General features: G+C 47.9%; 1 protein-coding gene across 1 annotated transcript in view; it reads left to right on the top strand.

Moving 5' to 3' along the window:
* The window catches only part of INPP5D (inositol polyphosphate-5-phosphatase D), a 124805-nt gene that overhangs the window by 54453 nt on the left and 49293 nt on the right, over nucleotides 1–21059 (top strand). The window contains exons 3-9 of the mRNA XM_060241947.1: nucleotides 1138–1288; nucleotides 3103–3265; nucleotides 8980–9120; nucleotides 9576–9663; nucleotides 11061–11129; nucleotides 11544–11615; nucleotides 12597–12720. Of these exons, the coding sequence (XP_060097930.1) occupies nucleotides 1138–1288; nucleotides 3103–3265; nucleotides 8980–9120; nucleotides 9576–9663; nucleotides 11061–11129; nucleotides 11544–11615; nucleotides 12597–12720 (808 nt within the window). The remainder of the gene's footprint in view (nucleotides 1–1137; nucleotides 1289–3102; nucleotides 3266–8979; nucleotides 9121–9575; nucleotides 9664–11060; nucleotides 11130–11543; nucleotides 11616–12596; nucleotides 12721–21059) is intronic.

The following is a 21059-nucleotide window of genomic DNA, read 5'->3' as shown; positions in this document are numbered from 1 at the left end:
TTACTACACATAGTGGGAAGAGCATGAGTAGCATGCTCTCCTGTTACTTGAGGTAGTAGCATCAGAAATATAACAAGCAAAAAGGGCTTGTCTCCTTGTTTTAAAGGGCCAGAAGGAGCAGGAATGTGGCACTCTTTCAAACTCAAAGAATTTGCAAGCCTGCAGTGTCCTTGAACAGGAAAAGCCATTGTGGAGCTAGAAAGTCTACATTTTTCAGTTTTGGAATGTTCTGATTTGAGCACTGCTTACTAAACGTTGTTCTTAAATGTTGTTTTAAAATCTGTGATGTTTTTTGTAGGTTTTTATCCATTTTATTGGTTTGAGTTTTTTGAAGCAGGGAATACATTTGGTGTATTTATAAAATAACTAGATTTGAGTCCAAAAGCACTTTAGTAGCACCGTGGAGATTTAGAGTTTTCAAGAGCATACACCTTGAAAATCTTATTGGTCTCTAAGGTGCTACTAGACTTGAATCTAGCTGTTCTGCTGCAACCAACACAGCTACCCTTTAAAGCTAGATTAATAAAGTCAGGGTGCTTTTTGTATAAAAAGCTCAGCAGGAACTCATTTGCATATTAGGCCATACCCTCTGACATCAAGCTAGCTAGAACTGCATTCTTGTGCATTCCTGCTAAAAAAAAAAAAGAGCCCTGAATAAAATAAATAAACTGTGGGAAAAGATTCTGCACTCCGTCTCCCAGCCATGGTCATTCTGAATGCGGGGCGGGGAGGGAAATACATTGCTGTGGCTAAAAGAGGAAGGCTACTTACCACTAGTTTTCTGGCCTGGGAACAATTCTTACTTGATCAAAAGAAGTAGCAAATTCCACACACTGATCTAAATGAATGGCTGGCAAGGCAAAAACACTTATCAGTGGGGCTTAGCACCAGAACAGCAAAGCAGTAGAAAGCAGTTATGTGCACTTAGTTAATTTCCTGTAAATTTGTAGGCCAGGGGGCCATTGCCCTGACATGGCAATTATGAATGCACAGCTGTTTTGCGTGGGTAGCAGTCCACTGTAAGTCTGGAAAGCTGATTTTTCTTGGTATGACTTCTGACTCATTCTCAATCCTGCTTCAGTGGTGGGAATAGTCTCCAGCAATATTTGATGTGTGTACTTTGTGGGATACTTTCAGGCATCTGATGGTGTTCCAGTGCAGTATTTCAACAATTTGGAAGAACTGATAGAGTTTTACAAAAAAGAGAATATGGGCCTGGTCCGGAGCCTCAAATACCCAACCCAACAGGAAGAGGATGAGGCAACAGATGACCCAGATGACTATGTGGGTAAGGAATCAAAAACATGGGTTCACGTATCATGTTCTGCTCTTAACCATCATTTTATCTGAAGCATTTTTATCCTGCACTTTTGACCAAAGATCACAGGGTGGCTTACAATATCAAAACAATAAACAGTAATTATTGGCAGCAATAAAATACAAATAAAATTAACAATGAAAAATCTTAGCATAATAGCAAGAAAAAGAGATTAGCTGGAAAGAACAGGCTCAAATTGTCTGGATTTGAAAGGGAAAAACCACTGGCCAAAAAAGAAGGTAAGTGCTAAGCCTTACCTGTTGCCATGGCTCTGAGAAGATTGTCTTTTAAAAATCACAAGCCCTTCATGGAACAAGTAGTGCCACACCACTGAAGAAGTTCTGAACCCATCACTATTGACCATCTTGACATAAAGGGAAAATTCAATTATTATGGGAGACACATCTTAAACAATAATGGCCTCATCAGGCCTCAGGTTACCAACCTCCAGATGGGACCAGGAGATGTCCTGAATTACAGTTGCTCTCCAGATGAAAGAAATGTTTCCTCTGCAGAAAATGGCTCTTTTAGAGGATGGTTTCTACGTCATTATACCGCACTAAGGCCTCTTCTTTCCCCAAACACCACCTTCCCTAGGCTCCCTCCCCTCTCCAAATCTTCAGGAGTGAGATTCTGTGCCAGACATCAGTCCTGTCAAGCTGGCCTTGCCACAATGGCACTGGATTCGGCTGGGCTTGCAAGAATGCCCCCACCTTCAGTTTCTACTGCAGAGATTCTCTTGGATTTTGATTCTGTTCTGCAGGGCTTCTTTTGCTCTTGCTTTTTTTTACTGTTTGGGGGAACCTTCTTTGGGGTCCGTAAGTTGGATCCCATAAATCCAATGCTCACCAAACTTGGAGGGCAGGTAGAAGAGAGTCAGACAGAGAGTTTGGTTGTCTCTAGCACACGTGGGGGTGGGGGACATTCTACTACATCACAAACCTCACAAACTGAATTGGTTTATATGGCACCTAAAAGTTTGTGACAGTTCGTGGCTCATGAACTGGATATGCCACAAACTGAAATGAACTGCATTTTCCCAGTTCAGGCCATCCCTACATGGGACATTCATAACCATGAATCTCCTTGTTGGTTTGTTTTTTTAATGAGGGGAAGAGCCTTGAATTGGATTGGGACTGGAACACCAGAGTAGACGTTAATGAAAATTGCTCTATTAGCTACAGCAGAGTAAAATGGCAAGTATAATAATCTGCCTTGCGTATCTCTGAAGAGGCAGCTATGAACCTTCTAAATAAATACAGGGCTCTTTAAAACATTGAAAAGGCCAGATGATCAGATCAATGTGTAGTTTCACTATAGGAGATCAGCTTTATAGAGCTTGTTTTTCAGAAGCATTAAGAAGGAAAGATAATACTATGGTTGTTGTATACACCTCATTTGGTCAAAAATTATACATCCATATACACCTAACAGCATGCTCAAAATCTGCCAACAGCCACAGACACTTTACACTTTGGCTGTTAATTCTGTGGACGTAAGAAGAGCCCTGATACATCAGATCAGCATTCTGTCTGACCTACCTTACAGCCCAGCATTCTGTCTCACACAGAGACAGTCTTCTTGGGGGATGGGACTGCAGCACTTGAGGATGGGATCTTAATATGTGCCAAAATGGACCTTATGCAGACCCTTGCATATATATTCTGAAATAACACACATCTAACTCATCTCCAAAAAACCATAAAGCTTTTACAGAAATAAATAAAAATTGAGTCTCACAAAACTCCCGGGTCATGTTTTTTCCCCTTTTACTTTTGTGGTAGACTTTGTTTCTGCACGACCTATGTTACCTCCACGTAGTATTTCAGTAGCAGCCTTGACAAATGAAGCAAAAGAAGATCTTTCTCCAAATGGAAAAGCAGAAGCAAGCAAGCCATCCCTTTCTGAGACACTGCTGCAGCGATTACAGCACCAGGACATCAGCAGGTGAGCTCCAGCAAATCATTATGTTGGGCAGGAAAGGGTAACAGAAAAATAATGTAAACACACACAAACACACATAATGCCTTTCTAAAGTACTGATCACCCTCTGAAGGAGATTTTTTTCCCAGTGGAAAAGAGAGATGTATTTGCGGGAATATTAGGCTGCATATAGACAATATTTATTTAGAAGACTAATGGGGAAGGGGTGGAGATTTAAGAGAGAGGAGTATGTTAATGGATAAGGAGAAATGCTCCTGTATTTGGACAAAAACTCTATGGTAAAACTGGCTTCTGGTATGTGGCCAAAAACTCTATGATAAAACTGGCTTCTACCATAGACGTTTTGCCCAAATACCAGAGCATCACCTGGGTGTCACTGGTGTGATATTACTTTCTGTGTGATGCTGGCAACCAGGCATGGGCCTTACTCTTTCTCTTGGTAAGTCCTCCCACCAGCCAGCTGATTGGCAGCTGGGGGCAGGGCCTCTAAGCAAGGATCCCCACCTTCACCTGGGAGTCTGACAACCCTACCTTGAGGGTTCCTTACCAAGTAAGTGGGCCTGACCTAGTGATCAACACCACACAGTTGGGCCATAGTTTCCCTAGGCAGGGGCTGCTATGGGTGGGGGGGGAGGTGGGGAGAGGGAAAGCCTGAGTCAGAGAGATAGATGAATATAAGTCAGCTGTTGGGTAAGAAGGAGAGAAGGCAGTGAGAAAAGAGGAGAAGCTATTGGGCTTTCAGGAAAGGGAAACAGGAAATAGTGAGGGATGAGATGTACTCCCCCGCAAGTCCTTGCAGGTTCTCACTTGTTAGTTCTCTTCCCCATGCTTACTAACATCTACATGAAGCTGCTTGGGGAGATCTTCTGAAGATCTGGGGTGCAATGCTATGAGTATGCTGATGGAGTAATGGCATACATCTCTATCCAGAAAAAAATCCAGGGAGGCAGTATAAGTGCTAAACTGGTGCCTGGAGACAGTGAAAGATTGGATGAGGGTAAATAAATAGCACTTTAATCCAAGCAAGATGGAAGTGCTGTGGGCTAGTGAGGAAAACCTGTTCTGGATGAATTCTCTGCCTGAAAAATCAGGTCTGTAGCTTGTTTTTTTTTTCCTGGGATTCATATGGTCCTAAAATCTCTCTCCCCCTCCCACTCCAACTTCTGGTTAAGAGTTGTAGAAAATTTGAAAATATGTACATTGTTGCTCTTAACAAAAAAGTATTGCATGGGATGACCATAATGTCTGAAGGCCAGCCAGGGACACCTTGGGGGGGGGGGGGTGGAAGGTAGGGGTTCGCGCGTGCAAACCGCGCGCGCCGCCGGAAACAGGAAGTGTCGTCACTTCCGGTGACATCACTTCCGGTGACGTCATGCGACCGCCGGAAACAGGGAGTGACACCACTTCCTGTGACATCATTTCCCCCGCGTCACCTGCCGGAAACGGGAAGTGACATCACTTCCTGTGACATCACTTCCCCCAAATGACATCATTTCCCCCAAATGCCACTGCCGGAAACAGGAAGTGACTTCACAGCACTTCCTGTGACGTCCCCAAAAATCCCCCAAATATCACCGCCGGAAACAATTTTGTTCTCAAATCCTGTATATACTTCATCAGTATATGGGATAAGGCACTTTCTCAACTGTGCTGCATAATGCAGCCTATTTATTTTGTCCTGTTTGCTCTGTTGGCTCTATCTGCGCCACCTTCATCACTTTCAGGGTGTGGATCCCCCTGTGGGGTGGTCTCGCGACTCCCTCCGCCGGCTGTTTCTGATAGCCCTGCGCCCCCTCTTTCATTTGATACGTGTCCCGTGCGGGTGCCACCCTCCCGCCAGGAGATGCCGCAAAATGAGCCCCCTTGAGGCTTATGGCGGCAGGGCTCGGGGGAAGCGAGCTAGACTGCTGTTCTTTTGAGGGGTTATAGAGTGTTTCGAGCCCGTCCCTGTGGCATCGGTCCCATTGTTGTGGGACCCAGGGGGCCGGCGCAGCAGCACGCCGAAGCAGCCTGTCACAGGTCGAGATGCAGGACAGGAACCCGGAAATGACCGACAGGCTGCTTCAGCGTGCCGCTGTGCCGGCCCCCTGAGCCCCACAATGATGGGACCGATGCCACAGGGACGGGCTCGAAACACTCTATGACCCCTCAAAAGAACAGCAGTCTAGCTCGCTTCCCCCGAGCCCTGCCGCCATAAGCCTCAAGGGGGCTCATTTTGCGGCATCTCCCGGCGGGAGGGTGGCATCCGCACGGGACACGTATCAAATGAAAGAGGGGGCGCAGGGCTATCAGAAACAGCCGGCGGAGGGAGTCGCGAGACCACCCCACTGGGGGATCCACACCCCGAAAGTGATGAAGGTGGCGCAGATAGAGCCAACAGAGCCAACAGGACAAAATAAATAGGCTGCATTATGCAGCACAGTTGAGAAAGTGCCTTATCCCATATACTGATGAAGTAAATACAGGATCTGAGAACAAAATTGCACCAGATGACACAAACACAAAGCTCCATTACACTGAATCAGTGCTTGGGTCCACCAAAGTCAGTATTGTCTACTCCAGTCACAAACACAAAGCTCCCTTACACTGAATCAGTGCTTGGGTCCACCAAAGTCAGTATTGTCCACTCCAGTCACAAACACAAAGCTCCCTTACACTGAATCAGTGCTTGGGTCCACCAAAGTCAGTATTGTCTACTCCAGTCACAAACACAAAGCTCCCTTACACTGAATCAGTGCTTGGGTCCACCAAAGTCAGTATTGTCTACTCCAGTCACAAACACAAAGCTCCCTTACACTGAATCAGTGCTTGGGTCCACCAAAGTCAGTATTGTCCACTCCAGTCACAAACACAAAGCTCCCTTACACTGAATCAGTGCTTGGGTCCACCAAAGTCAGTATTGTCTACTCCAGTCACAAACACAAAGCTCCCTTACACTGAATCAGTGCTTGGGTCCACCAAAGTCAGTATTGTCTACTCCAGTCACAAACACAAAGCTCCCTTACACTGAATCAGTGCTTGGGTCCACCAAAGTCAGTATTGTCCACTCCAGTCACAAACACAAAGCTCCCTTACACTGAATCAGTGCTTGGGTCCACCAAAGTCAGTATTGTCTACTCCAGTCACAAACACAAAGCTCCCTTACACTGAATCAGTGCTTGGGTCCACCAAAGTCAGTATTGTCTACTCCAGTCACAAACACAAAGCTCCCTTACACTGAATCAGTGCTTGGGTCCACCAAAGTCAGTATTGTCCACTCCAGTCACAAACACAAAGCTCCCTTACACTGAATCAGTGCTTGGGTCCACCAAAGTCAGTATTGTCACATAAGAACATAAGAGAAGCCCTGTTGGATCAGGCCAGTGGCCCATCCAGTCCAACACTCTGCGTCACATAAGAACATAAGAGTAGCCCTGTTGGATCAGGCCAGTGGCCCATCCAGTCCAACACTCTGCGTCACATAAGAACATAAGAGAAGCCCTGTTGGATCGGGCCAGTGGCCCATCCAGTCCAACACACTGTGTCACATAAGAACATAAGAGAAGCCCTGTTGGATCAGGCCAGTGGCCCATCCAGTCCAACACACTGTGTCACATAAGAACATAAGAGAAGCCCTGTTGGATCAGGCCAGTGGCCCATCCAGTCCAACACACTGTGTCACATAAGAACATAAGAGAAGCCCTGTTGGATCAGGCCAGTGGCCCATTCAGTCAGGAAGGGAGGAGGGAAGGGAGGGAGGAAGGAAGGAAGGAAGGAAGGAAGGAAGGAAGGAAGGAAGGGAGGAGGGAGGGAAGGGAGGGAAGGAAGGAAGGGAGGAGGGAGGGAGGGAGGGAAGGAAGGAAGGAAGGAAGGAAGGAAGGAAGGAAGGAAGGAAGGAAGGAAGGAAGGAAGGAAGGAAGGAAGGGAGGAGGGAGGGAAGGAAGGGAGGAGGGAGGGAAGGAGGGAAGGAAGAAAGGAAGGAAGGGAGGAGGGAGGGAAGGAAGAAAGGAAGGAGGGAGGGAGGAAGGAGGGAGGGAGGGAAGGAAAGAAGGAAGGCCAGCCGCCCCCCCGCCAGCCCCCCCCGCTTTTGGCTTACCTGGATCTAGGGCGGTGGCGGCCTCTCCTCCGGGCTGCTGGCGGGGCTGGCGGCGGCTGCGGAGGCCGGAGAGGCCGGCGCTGGTCTCTGGAGGCCTCCAGGGACCAGCGGAGGCCTCTCCACGCTGCCGGCGCTGGCCTCTGGAGGCCTCCAGGGACCAGCGCAGGCCTCTCCACGCTGCCGGCGCTGGCCTCTGGAGGCCTCCAGGGACCAGCGGAGGCCTCTCCACGCTGCCGGCGCTGGCCTCTGGAGGCCTCCAGGGACCAGCGGAGGCCTCTCCACGCTGCCGGCGCTGGCCTCTGGAGGCCTCCAGGGACCAGCGGAGGCCTCTCCACGCTGCCGGCGCTGGCCTCTGGAGGCCTCCAGGGACCAGCGGAGGCCTCTCCACGAAGCCTCCGCTGGCCTCTGGAGGCCTCCAGGGACCAGCGCCGGCCTCTCCACGATGCCTCCGCTGGCCTCTGGAGGCCTCCAGGGACCAGCGCCGGCCTCTCCACGCTGCCGGCGCTGGCCTCTGGAGGCCTCCAGGGACCAGCGCCGGCCTCTCCGGACCCCGTGTGCGGGCGGGGAAGGCGCGGAATGAGGCAGCCAGCGTCCCTGCGCATGCGCACACCGCTGTGCGCACGCGCAGGGACGCTGGCTGCCTCACTCCTCGCCTTCCCGGCCCGCGCGCGCGGCCCGCCGGCTCCCCGCTGGCTATACCGGGACTTTGTAATGGTCCCGGTATAGGCAGCCCGGGAGCCGGGAATTGGTGGCCAGAACCGGGAAAGTCCTGGGAGACCGGGATGGTCTGGCCACCCTAATGGTTTATGGTTTTTGCTTTGGACCACTGCAGCTACCTGCAACCTCTGATTACTTTTGCCCAGTGTAGCTTTTTCTCTCGTAACATTTCTAAGAGACAAGAAGGAGATCCTGATGAAATTATATTTCTGTCCATATATAAAGGGAGAAGAGGCCAGCCACACTCATGACTATAATGTACACAGAATCGGAACATCTATCGGGTATAATAACAGGGTAGAGTGTGGGGTTATATTGTAGATGATGGTTAAATTATCTTGCTAAAAGTTCTCTCAGGAAAGGGTTAGGAGGGCTGGTTTTGTGTGGGCTACAGACAGGAAGAAGTCCTCCCCCCCCGCCCCTCCCCGCAAGGAGTTACACACAATACAATAATGGTAAAAACAAAGAACACAAAGGAGATCTGGTGGTGCATGTAATGGCTGCATGAATCAGGAAGTCCCTCGTCCATACCTTGGCTTCAGCTATGAATTGGTGTCATTCGGCCTGCTACTGTGTCAGCCTCATCTGCAAAATGAGAATGGCAGTGCTGGCCTACCTTACAGGTTTGTTTTAAGGATTATATAGAGATTATGTATGTAAAGCGCTTTTGAACACTGTAAGGTAGATCAGCATGCATTTCTTCCCTGACATATTCTTTAAATAAACAAAAGAGACCAGGGCTTATTCCTATCAGCATTGTGTTCTTTAGCCCATGTCTCTCTTTCTCGTATTCAGTGTTGAAAATGCTTATGTTTGATAAAGTATATACAAATATATCTTTGTCTATGTTGTCCAGTTTGCTCCATCTGTCAGCATTTAAGAGTGAAAGTCTGGTAGTCTTTCAAACTATTTCTTTCTTTCACAGTGTTCCAGAGGAACATCTCAAGCTAATTCAGGATTATCTGCGAGTTCATATCACCAATGATCTTGAGGCAGTACAGCAAGGCTCAGGGAATCTCCCTCAGCTGAAGAAGCTGCTCGCAGTACTATGTAAAGGACTCTTCAGGTAAACATGAGGTCATCTAGTTTTTCTGAGAAAATCTGACAACCTTACTAATTCCAGCCAGATATTGCTTTTTAAAATATATATATATATAGAGAGAGAGGATAAAGCTCTTTGTTTCAGCAACTGAAGATGTTTCTCTTCATTGAAACACATCGAAAGAAAGTAGGATCCACTCAAGTTCTCTTTCTACAAGTTTTTGAAACTCTGTACTGTCAGAGCATTATGCATGTGAGGGGGACCCCTGTATGTTCCAGGAATTCTCACTTGCTAGTTAAGGTCTAAATTCATGTTTTTAAAGACTGGGCTCTACAGCTAATGATTTTTAAAACCAGTGTAAAATTATTTCATGCTGGGTTCTCTGCCCTGATCAGGAACAGCTCATCCATCTAGGTATACACTTACAGGTACTTATGACTGCAAAGCTCTCATTTTATGTATTTCTCCTTTTTTTCCAGTGAGGTGACTCGAGTTCTTCCTTCTCTGGAGTCCATACAGAAGGTATTTGACCAGCAGCTTTCTCCTGGTATCCTTCGACATTCTCAGGTATGGGCTGTTGGAAGTGGCAATCCATGGCTGCGATCACGCACTCTAAATAATGCAATTTCAATCAACTTTCAATGTACTTTCCAACTGGATTTTGCCAGATCACACAATAAACTCCAGTTGGAAAGTGGATTGAAAGTGCACTATTCACTGCTTGTGATTGTAGCCTGCAACTATCAGTGGATTCAAGGGTGGTCCTAGTGATTCTGGGGCCCTGCATAAAAGTCCAATATGAGGCCCCATAACCACTGCCTCCCCACTACTGCCCCCATCCACCAGGACCAAACAAGGGGCAGCCCTCACTCCATGCGAGGTAGATGGGAGCCACTGCTGCTGCTGGAAGTTAGCTGCCCATGCCCCAGATAGGGTAGGTGCAAGCAGCTACCACTGGCAAGCCTGTTGCCTAAGGAGGGGCAGGAGCTTGTAGTTGTTGTTTTCTTCCTACTTTAGGGAGTAGGATTCTGAGTGGTTGTAGCTCCTCCCAGCATGAGGCCTGGGGCAGCTGCCCTCTTGCGCATTGATTAAGAACACCCTAGAGTGGATGTGGGGAGTTGCTTAACACCTGGGGACTAATACTCCCTCTAAGCTGTGGAGCCTTGTGAGCAAAAATTCTACTTTGTGAGTTGCTGGCATTAAAGTGAGTGACTGCATAAATAAGTTTGCTCTGGGGGTCATTTTTCCTGCGCTAAGACAAAAATGTGTGAGCTGAAGACTAAAAAACTGTGAGCTAGCTCACACTAACTCAGTTTAGAGGGAACACTGCTGGGGACATACAGTACATTTTCTGTTAGCATCTTTCCAGCTTTTTTTTTTTGGCTCCTGTGTGAGGAACACATGTAATACAGTCATCTGGGTATGTTTGTCCTTCTTTCCCTCAGCTACTTAGGGAAGATGCAGCAAGGTTCTTCAGAGCTTTTGTCAGTGATCCAAGTTTGCCTTACATAAGGTTAAACATTTCTGGGTATATAGTGTCCCATCCTCTCTGTCTTCTGGCCTGTTTTACTCTCCATCAATCCACATAAATCAGGTACCATAGCTTCTGTCAGAAGCCTTGAAAGACCTGCTTGTGACACAATAAATGCAACTATTTCAGTTTCTCTGAAATAGCACTGGGCCCATAATTACAAAACTGCCTTTCCATCACTTGACAGATTCCTCTGACCAATGCATCAAGTTTAAAATGTGTTGTTTTCCAACAGCATGTTCTGTTAAATTCTGGATTTCAATGCTTCTGATTACACATCACTGGCTGAGATAATAGAAGGTGTGCTCAGCTCACGTTGACTACCCTTTCTGACATTCATGCATGTAGCATAATTCCAAGCTTTTGGGGGGTGGGGGGAGGTGTCTATTTCACTGGTACTTACACTTTTGTTTTTCTATACCATTCTTGCCAGTCGTGTTCTGAAACCAACCGTTCAAAACTTGGCCAGTTGACCTGCTTGCTCTCTTCCATTGAAGACACGGTATAATGACCTTAGTAGATTTATCTTGCTCTGCCTTTATCTTCTAATGGCTTTACTTGCACATGTTTTTCATCTTTACTTCTGTTTTCTTTAATGGTAGCACTTACTAAAGGAGATTGGTGAGAACCAAAAAACAAAACAAAACCCCAAAAGAGTCACAGAAACACCTGCTGTAAAATGTACTAAAAAGTATCACTTCTTCTTTTGTGTATTTGTCAGGAACTAAGAACTCTCACAGTCCACTCCCACATCTAGACTCTTTCCTTTCTAACAACTTGTAAACCAAATTCTCAGGCATCTCTCTTCACAACTATTGAATTATTTAGCATCCTTTTCTGTCTAAATCTTGGATTATCTCCTACAGTTGAAGATTAGGAATACCAAACAGTGATCTGGGTGCTTGTATTTTTACAGGTGAAGACATTATTAATTGAAGGGCCTGAGGCAACCCATCGACGTTCACTTATTCCTCCTGTAACCTTTGAGGTGAACGTGGCTTTTTCAGTAATTTTATAAATATCAGAATTTACCTGTATTTTTAGCAGTGGTTTAATTTGTATTCAAAATGCCATAAATGTCAGTATAATATATTTGGGATGTGTAGACACCATGCTGTCATTCGGGAAAAAGAGAACTAAAAAAATCTGGGGTTGGATCTGACATTCTGTCAGTGTAGAAACTTCCCAGACCCCAGCAGCCTCCTGTGCCTTCTGAAAGCGCCTTCTGAGGGCAACACTCAGCTAGTGCTGAATGTCAAGGGATCCTGCAGAATGCGGGGGGTGGGGTGGGGCGTGTTGGCACTGAGGAGGGTAGCTTGAGAGGGATCACCTTCTCTTCCTCTTTTGTGAACGAACCCTCTGTTTGCACATCATTCTGCTCACAGAGGAACAAAAGGTGATTCCTGCCAGATTCCTTTCCTCACTGCTGCACACTCATCCCTCAGTGCCCTCTGGCATCCCGGAGGGTTTCCTAACCCTCAGCAGTGGTGTTTGGATGGGCACCAGAGGCTGCTGGGAGAAGGGAAGCTGATAAAAATTACTACTTCCATTAAGTTGACATGTTGATATAACTTTGGATTCAGCCACTAATTCTTATAAACATTTGTCATCTGCTGGTTCCTGAGAACAGATTGCTATACATGTACTGTTTTCCTCTGTATACCTTAGATGTATTTCTGAGAAGGGTTTTAAATGTTGTAAGGAGCCATGAGAGCCAATCTTGGCTGAAAAGCAGGTTATTAACTTAAAAGATGATAATCCAATGTTCAACCAACCTTACCTTCTGAATGTAGTAGACTATCAAAGAAGAATTTGGAAATATACATATCTGCTTATTTATTTTATTTTATACTGTTGATTTATATTCCGCCCTTCCTGCAAGTGGGTTTATGATAATGTAATGCTGTGTTTTAAATAATTTCCATGGTATGAGAAATATAACATATATAATATGTCCCTATTCTAACAGGTAAAAGCAGACTGTCTTGGGATTTCTTCTAAGATACATCTTAAAGTTGATGTTGAAATGGGAAAACTCATTATCAAGAAAGCTAAGGATGGGCCTGAAGACAAGTTTTATAACCACAAGAAAAGTAAGATGCTGGACTCATCAGTATTGGGCGACTTAACTGGCTGTGGCTTGGTAGTTTGCATGCAGATAGTCCCAGGTTCAATTCTTAGCATCCCCAGGTAAAGGATCTCAGGTAGCAGCTTTTGCTGCTTGAGACCTTGGACAGCTGTTGCCAGTCAGAATAGGAAATGCTGAGCTAGAGAAATGCTGAGCTAGAGAAACCAAAGATTTGGTGATCAACACTGTGAGAGAATAGATCCAGTTAGGTAGCCATTTTAATCTGAAGCAGCAGAAGAAATCCAAATAGTCAGCTGTGTTGGTCTGAAGTAATAGAACAAAATAGAAGTCAATTGCACCTTTAAGACCAACTTAGTTTTATTCAGAACGTAAGCTGTTTGAGTCCAGTGCCACATTTAAGACCTACAAAGTTTTAATCAGGTCCTACTCACTCATGGACAGTAACAAAAGGCTAAAGGATTGGAAAAGATCACTTTATATTCCAATCCCAAAGAAGGGTAATGCCAAGGAATGTTCAAACTATCGTACCATTGCACTCATTTCACATGCCAGCAAGGTCATGTTAAAGATCCTACAAGCTAAGCTTCAACAGTATGTTGATCAGGAACCACCAGAAGTTCAAACTGGGTTTCGGAGAGGTAGAGGAACTAGAGATAAAATTGCCGACATTCGCTGGATTATGGAGAAGGCACGGGAGTATCAGAAAAACAGACTACGCTAAAGCCTTTAATTGTGTGGATCACAACAAACTGTGGCAAGTCCTTAAAGAGATGGGAGTAACAGACCACCTCACATGTCTCCTGAGAAACCTGTATAAGGGTCAAGAAGCAACGGAGAGCCAGTTTGGTGTAGTGGTTAAGTGTGCGGACTCTTATCCGGGAGAACCGAGTTTGATTCCCCACTCCTCCACTTGCACCTACTAGCATGGCCTTGGGTCAGCCATAGCTCTGGCAGAGGTTGTCCTTGAAAGGGCAGCTGCTGTGAGAGCCCTCTCCAGCCCCACCCACCTCACAGGGTGTCTGTTGTGGGGGAGGAAGGTAAAGGAGATTGTGAGCCGCTCTGAGACTCTTCGGAGTGGAGGGCGGGATATAAATCCGATATCTTCTTCTTCTTCTTCGATATCTTCTTCAACGGTCAGAATGGGATATGGAACAACTGATTGGTTTAGAATAGGAAAAGGAGTTTGACAAGGATGTATATTGTCACCCTGCTTATTTAATGTATATGCAGAGTACATCATGTGGAATGCTGGCCTGAATGAAGTACAAACCAAAATTAAGATTGCCGGGAAAAACATCAACAATCTCAGATATGCAGATGACACCACTCTAATGGCAAAGTGAGGAGGACCTAAAGAACCTCTTGTTGAGGGTGAAAGAGGAGAGCACAAAAGTGGGCTTGAAACTCAACATAAAAAAAACTAAGATCATGGCATCTGGCCCCATCACACCTTGGCAAATAGAAGGGGAAGACATGGAAGTAGTGACAGACTTCACATTTCTGGGGTCCAGGATCACTGCAGATGGTGACTGTAGCCATGAAATTAAAAGACGTTTGCTCCTTGGGAGGACAGCTATGGTGAACCTGAGCAGTATAATAAAAAGTAAGAGACATCACCCTGCCAACAAAAGTCCATATAGTCAAAGCGATGGTATTCCCAGTAGTAATGTATGGCTGTGAGAGCTGGACCATAAGGAAGGCCGAGCGTAGAAGAATAGATGCTTTTTAAATGTGGTGCTGGAGAAGAATCTTGAGAGTCCCTTGGACTGCAAGAAGATCAAATCAGTCAGTCCTAAGGGAAATCAACTCAGACTGTTCCCTGGAAAGTCAGATGCTGAAGCTGAAGCTCAAATACTTTGGCCACCAAATGAGAAGGGAGCGCTCGCTGGAGAAGATCCTGATGCTGGGAAAGACAAGGCAAAAGAAGGGGACGGCAAAAGATGAGACAGCGTCACTGATGTAACAAACACGAATTTAAGCAGACTTCAGAGGATGGTGGAAGGAGGAGGGCCTGGTGTGACTTTGTCCATGGTGTCACAAAGAGTTGGACTTGACTGTGCGACTGAACAACAAACTTACAGGAAAAGAGAGGGTGGGGGGCAGCCATTTGGAAGAGCCAAAATGCGTAAGTTGAGCTGCCCGAAATAGGATCTGGTGGCCAGTAAAATCAGCAAATGGCAGCAAATTAGCACATAAATGCATGAGCTAACAAAGAGTTTTGAGAAAGAAGCTAGAGTCTTGGGAGTACTGCTGGACTCTAGCTTCATTCTCACATCTCTGTTAGCTGTTGCATTTACGTGCTAATTTGCTGCCATTCATTGATCTTATTGGCCACCTGATCCTATTTCAGCTTGACTTATGCTTCTTGGCCCTTCCTAATGGCTGCTTCCTACCCTCTCTTTTTCTCTAACTAGGACTTCAGGATAGATCAAGATGGGCAGCCGTTTTGGTCTGAAGCAGTAGAACAAAGCAAGAGTCCAGTTGTACCTTTAAGACCAACAAAGTTTTATTCAGAATGAAAGTGTTATGTCTTGCATTTAAGCCTTGCTGTACAACACAGCGAACCCTACAGAGGCGACCAGTGGAAACCCACTGGTCCCCGGATGTAGCTAGCTAATACACTCCGCCAATCAAGATCTGTGGTGGGAAGTTTAACTGGCCAGGATTGGACCTGGCCAGACGGAGGGTTGTTCTGGGGCATGTATATAATCGGGACCTGGCCCGCGTTTCTCTCTTGTGATGTACTCGCCATTAAAGTATGTTGCCTTCAACACGTCTCGTCACTCAGTACATGACCTCCTCGGGGTTATTTGGAGAGTTGGGGCGGCCACTGTGGCTGGCGGGGTGGCGGTTTCCCCGTGTTGGGGTGACGCCGGAAGAGGACTGTCCGCAGCTTGTTGCTCTTCCGGAGTCCCCTCTCTGTGGGGGTCGCTCCCGCCGCTGTGGTGCTCTTCCGCCTGTACAGTCGGTGCAGCCGGCATGGGCGGGGTAGCTGTTGGTTCCTCTGGCAAAGTGTGATGGCGCAGCTGATCGATATGCCTCCTAAGGATCTGGCCCCCCTTCATTGAGACCTCGTAGGAGCGGGATCCGGTCACCCGCAGCACCCGGATGACTAACCACTGCGGGCCGCTTGCAAAGTTCTTAGCGTACACCGGATCCCCTGGAAAGAACCCCCTAGCTGCTTCCCTGGTTTCGGGAGAACTGCAAAGGTCTGTGGCCCAGTCAGGATGCAACCAGTCTAGCCTCGTGATCAGCTTCCTCCCCATTAGCAACTCGGCCGGGCTCAACCCGGTGAAGGGGTTGGGGGTGATTCTGTTATCAAACAGGAAGGCTGCCAGGCGGTGGTCCCAATCTCCCTGTACAATGCGCCCCAGGGCCTCTTTCGTGGTGCGCACCATGAGCTCTGCTTGGCCGTTGATGGCCAGATGGAAGGGGGCGGACCGGATGTGCTGTATTAGGTATTTTTCAAGAACTCCCGGAATTCCCAGGAGGTGAAAGCGGTCCCATTGTCCGTGATGAGGGTATCGGGAATCCCATAGGTGCAAAAGACCCTATGCAAGGCTCTGACCGCCGACGCCGTGGAGGTTGAAGCTACGGGAATCACTTCCAGCCACTTGGTGTATGCATCTACAATAATAAAGAATATTTGGCCCTGGTATGGCCCCGCAAAGTCTAGGTGTAACCGGGACCACGGCCTCCTATTGGACTCCCAGCGGTGGACAGGGGCACTGGGTGGATCAGGCCTGGACTCTTGGCAGGGTTGGCACCTTCGAACCCACCCCTCAATCTCTTCGTCCATTCCTGGCCACCATACATTGCTGCGTGCCCGGGCCTTCATCCGCACCATTCCTGGATGTGTTTCGTGGGCATTCGATGAAATTGCTGAGCAGACAGGTTAAAACGGATAAAAGGAAGTACTTCTTCACCCAAAGGGTAATTAACATGTGGAGTTCACTGCCACAGGAGGTGGTGGTGGCCACAAGCATGGCCACCTTCAAGAGGGAGTTAGATAAAAATATGGAGCAGAGGTCCATCAGTGGCTATTAGCCACAGTGTGTGTGTGTGTGTGTGTGTGTGTGTGTATATATATATATATATATATATATATATATATATATATATATATATATATATATATATATATATTTGGCCGCTGTGTGACACAGAATGTTGGACTGGATGGGCCATTGGCCTGATCTAACATGGCTTCTCTTATGTTCTTATGTTCGTGTAGGGCTTCCAGCACTTGTTTCCACAATGGGGGAGAAGGCACCCCTTGTGCATGGACAGTTCTTCCCTGCATGATGCAAAGGCCCTGAATTCTGCGGCCTGTTTGCCCTCGGGCCATCCCCTCCTCACCCAGTCTAAAACACGGGCGAGGATGTGGTCTCTACCCGTGGCCTTAGCTACCTCAGCGGCGTGGAGGGGCCTCTCTGGTAGTCTCTATAAGCATCACATGGTGGGTCGGGGCTGGGTCTGGATCCATAGAGGGCAGTGGCAGGCGGCTGAGGGCGTCAGCATGTCCTATAGCTTTGCCCGGGCAGTGGACCAGGGCATATGTGTATGAATTGAGGAACTGATTCCACCGCAGGACGCGCTGCAACAGAATTTGCGGCATCTGGCGGTCTGGAGCGAGGAGGCTCAGTAGCGGCTTATGGTCCATGGCGATCGTGAAACGCCTACCATACAGGTAGTCGTTGAATTTATGCACCCCCGCCACTATTGCCAAGGCCTCCTTGTCTATCTGGGCATAGTTGCACTCCGCGGGGGGTCAGAGTCTTCAAATAATAGGCCACGGGAACCTCCCTCCCGTCCGGGAGTTGGTGCCCCAGGACGGCGCCCACCCCGTACAGGGAAGCATCACAAGCCAGAATCACTGGTAAGGATTCGTCAAAATGGTGGAGCATCTCGTTGGAAACTAATAGGTCCTTGACTGCCTGAAAGGCAGCGGCCTGCTTCTTTCCCCAGACCCACGGAGCGTTTTTATCTAGGAGCCTATGAAGGGGTTCTGCTATGGCCGCTTTGTGGGGCAAAAATGAATGATAAAAATTTAATAATCCCAAGAAACTTTGTAGCTCCGTTTTGCACGTGGGGGCCGGGGCGTGGACAATAGCCCTGGTCTTGTCGGCCGTTGGGTGGATGCCTGCGGCGTCTACTGCAAACCCCAAGAACTCTACCCTCGACACCCTGAGGGAACACTTCTCCTGCTTTACTTTAAGTCCCACCGCCTGGAAATGGCGGAGTACCTCTCGCAGACGGCTACTGAACTCCTCAGCGTCCAGGGCAGCAATCAAAACGTCGTCGAAAAATGGCTGCACCCCGGGGATCCCTTTGAGAAGAGAATCCATTATGCTCTGAAAAATCCCCGGAGCCACACTCACCCCAAATTGCAATCGCCACACCCCAAAAAGCTCCCCTGTGGGTCACAATGGTCTGGGCTTCTGCTGTCTCGGCGTCCACTGGGAGTTGCTGGTACGTCTGGGCGAAGTCCAGTTTCCCAAAAACCTTAGAGCCCGCTAGTGCTGCCAGTACGTGGCTGACCACTGGAATGGGGTATGGATTGTCCTGAAGCGCCTTATTTATTTTGCACTTATAGTCTGCGCAGATGCGCACATCTCCATTAGGCTTCACTGGAGTGAATATGGGTGTTTCCCATGCAGCACAGGAAACCAGTTCTACCACTCCCTGGGCCGTGATGCGGTCTAGCTCCCCTTCTATTTTTGGCTTAAGAGCGAACAGAACTCGCCTGGCCTTCAGCCTTATTGGTCTCACGTGGGGATCGAGGGGTAAGGTGATGGGAGGCCCTTTGTAGCACCCCAGGGACCCATCAAACACTTCCAGAAATTCCCAGCACACGTGCTCGAAATTTTGCGTTCACATCTGCTGCACCCCCACTATCTGAATACCAAGCAGTCGAAACCAGGCCAGCCCCAGTAATGTGGTGAGCTGGCGTTTCACTACGAGTATGTCCAGTTTGCCCCTAAAGCTCTTAAACTCTACCCTAACCGTGGCCCAACCCAAAATCTGTACGGGGGTTTTTTGGAAGTCCCGCAGTATGAAGTCAGCCGGTCACAGCCGGGGCTGGCCACGGGGGCAAAGTTTTCTTAGAGACTCCTCCGAAATTATGGAGATGGAAGAGCCCGAGTCCAGCTCCATTAGGCATGGAGCGCCCTTGATTCGGACTGACACCCTGACCTTATCTGGGGTGTTGATAGGCAAGTTCATTACCTATAGGCTAGTCGATGCGGTCGTGGTTGGTGGACTGGCATCGGCGGGTGGCCCACTCTTCCACAGTTCCTGCAGTCCACATTGCGATAGGGGCAGTCCCGTCGTTCATATGGATCCCCACAGCTGGCACATTTGGTGTTGGCTGGTCTCTTGGTCGCTCGTGGCCGATGGGTCACTCTCGGCCCCATTCCTGGTGATGGAGCTGGTGTGTCTCCTCCTCCTCTGGGTTGCTCGGCGCCATCTCCTCTTGGTGGATGGCTTCTGCTCGCGGGTTATGGAAAGCTTTGGTGGCTCTCTCAAACATGGTGGCTTCATTGAAGGCGAGTTGGAGGGTGAGCTCTTCCTTTGCGAAGAGCTTTTGCTGCAGTCTTTCATCTCGGAGGCCCCAGATGAATCGATCCCTCAGGGCTTCGTCCAGCTTGTCGAAGCTGCAGTTCCCCGCAAGTTGGTGGAGGGTGGCCAGGTAGATTGCAGCCGTCTCTCCCACCCCTTGATCCCTCTTGTGGAAGAGAAATCGGCGGGCGATGAGGGATGGCTGGGGCAAGAAGTGCCTGGTCAGGAGTCTGACTATCTCTTCATACGTTTTCTCCGTGATCTTTGCGGGGGCCGAAAGACCTTTTGCGATCTCGAATGTGGCTTCCCCGCAGACCCTCAGGAGCATGTCTCTCTTAAGGCTGTCGTCCGTGATCATGTTCGCTCGTAGGTAGCAGTTGACCCACTCTGTGTAGGTCTCCCACCTATCGGCGTTGGCGGGGTCGAACTCTGCAAGGTGGCCCGTTGTCACGCTCGGGTTCACTATGGCGGCGGTGGTGGCAGCGGGTGCTTCAGTCTCCCTAGACTGCGTGCCTTCCTCGTCTCTGGCCAGGTCAGCGAAGTCCCGCTTTGGGAGTTACCTGGCTAGGATCCCACCTTCGTTGTCACTGTAATGTACTGAGTGACGAGACGTGTTGTAGGCAACATACTTTAATGGCGAGTGCACAAGAGAGAGAAACGCGGGCCGGGTCCCAATTATATACATGCCCCGGAACAACCCTCCATCTGGCCAGGTCCAATCCTGGCCAGTTAAACTTCCCGCCACAGATCTTGATTGGCAGAGCGTATTAGCGAGCTACATCCGGGGACCAGTGGGTTTCCACTGGTCACCTCTGTAGCGTTCGCTGTGTTGTACAGCAAGGCTTAAATGCAAGACATAACAGTAAGCTTTTGTGCGCTTCTAGCACATGAAAGCTTACATTCTGAGGAAAATTTTGTTGGTCTTAAAGGTGCAACTTGACTCTTGCTTTGTTCTAGGACTTCAGGAGATTCTATTCCCTTGTTTGTATCTGAAGAAGTGTGCTTGCACATGAAAGCTTATACTTTGTATTAAACTTTGTTGGTCTTAAAGGCCACTGGACTCAAACTTTGTTGTACTGTGAGGGAATGTTTTCTCAGCAATATTTCAAATGTGTCATTTTGCTTACACAGTTATAAGGGAAGGAAATGCATACAGAAACATGTTTGACAACCACTCTTGTCCTTATTTTGCAATGGGCACACATATTGGATATCCACTACCAACTGCAGCTTTCCTATATCCATGCATGTCTATTTGATCATACACAGGGCTTTTATTGAGCAGGAACACAGTCCCATCTGGCTTGGTGTCAGGGGGTGTGGCCTAATATGCAAATGAGTTCTTGCTGGGCTTTCCCCACAAAACCTTTGCAGAACAATGGTGGTGTCAGGGGGTGTGGTCTAATATGCAAATGAGTTCCTGCTGGGCTTTTTCTGCAACCCCCCCTGCTCATACATATTAAAATAGACATGAGTTGTATTTGCATATTATAGATAGGCATAGACCTGTGAAAATAAAATGTAACATGTGAAGCAGCTTCAGAATCAGTTTCCAAGTCTGCCCTCATTACTCAGTTATAGATGGTTGCTTTGACTAAGTGCCTGCAAGGAAAGAAGCAAGTCTTGATATAAGGTAGCCATACTAAATAGGCACAAAAGTGGACTAATCATACTAATAGAGGAATAAACACCATCCTGCACTACCCAAGAGTGAGTTTGGAGAAGAAATGTATTTTTCTACTTTTGGGAGCTGCTTCATCACAGAATGAAAGGTTAGAAGGA

Source organism: Heteronotia binoei, chromosome 6 (assembly GCF_032191835.1).
Source record: "Heteronotia binoei isolate CCM8104 ecotype False Entrance Well chromosome 6, APGP_CSIRO_Hbin_v1, whole genome shotgun sequence".
In the NCBI taxonomy this organism is placed as follows: Eukaryota; Metazoa; Chordata; class Lepidosauria; order Squamata; family Gekkonidae; genus Heteronotia; species Heteronotia binoei.
Note: the sequence above shows the minus strand (reverse complement) of the source record. Positions and strands in the feature narration are given on the sequence as shown.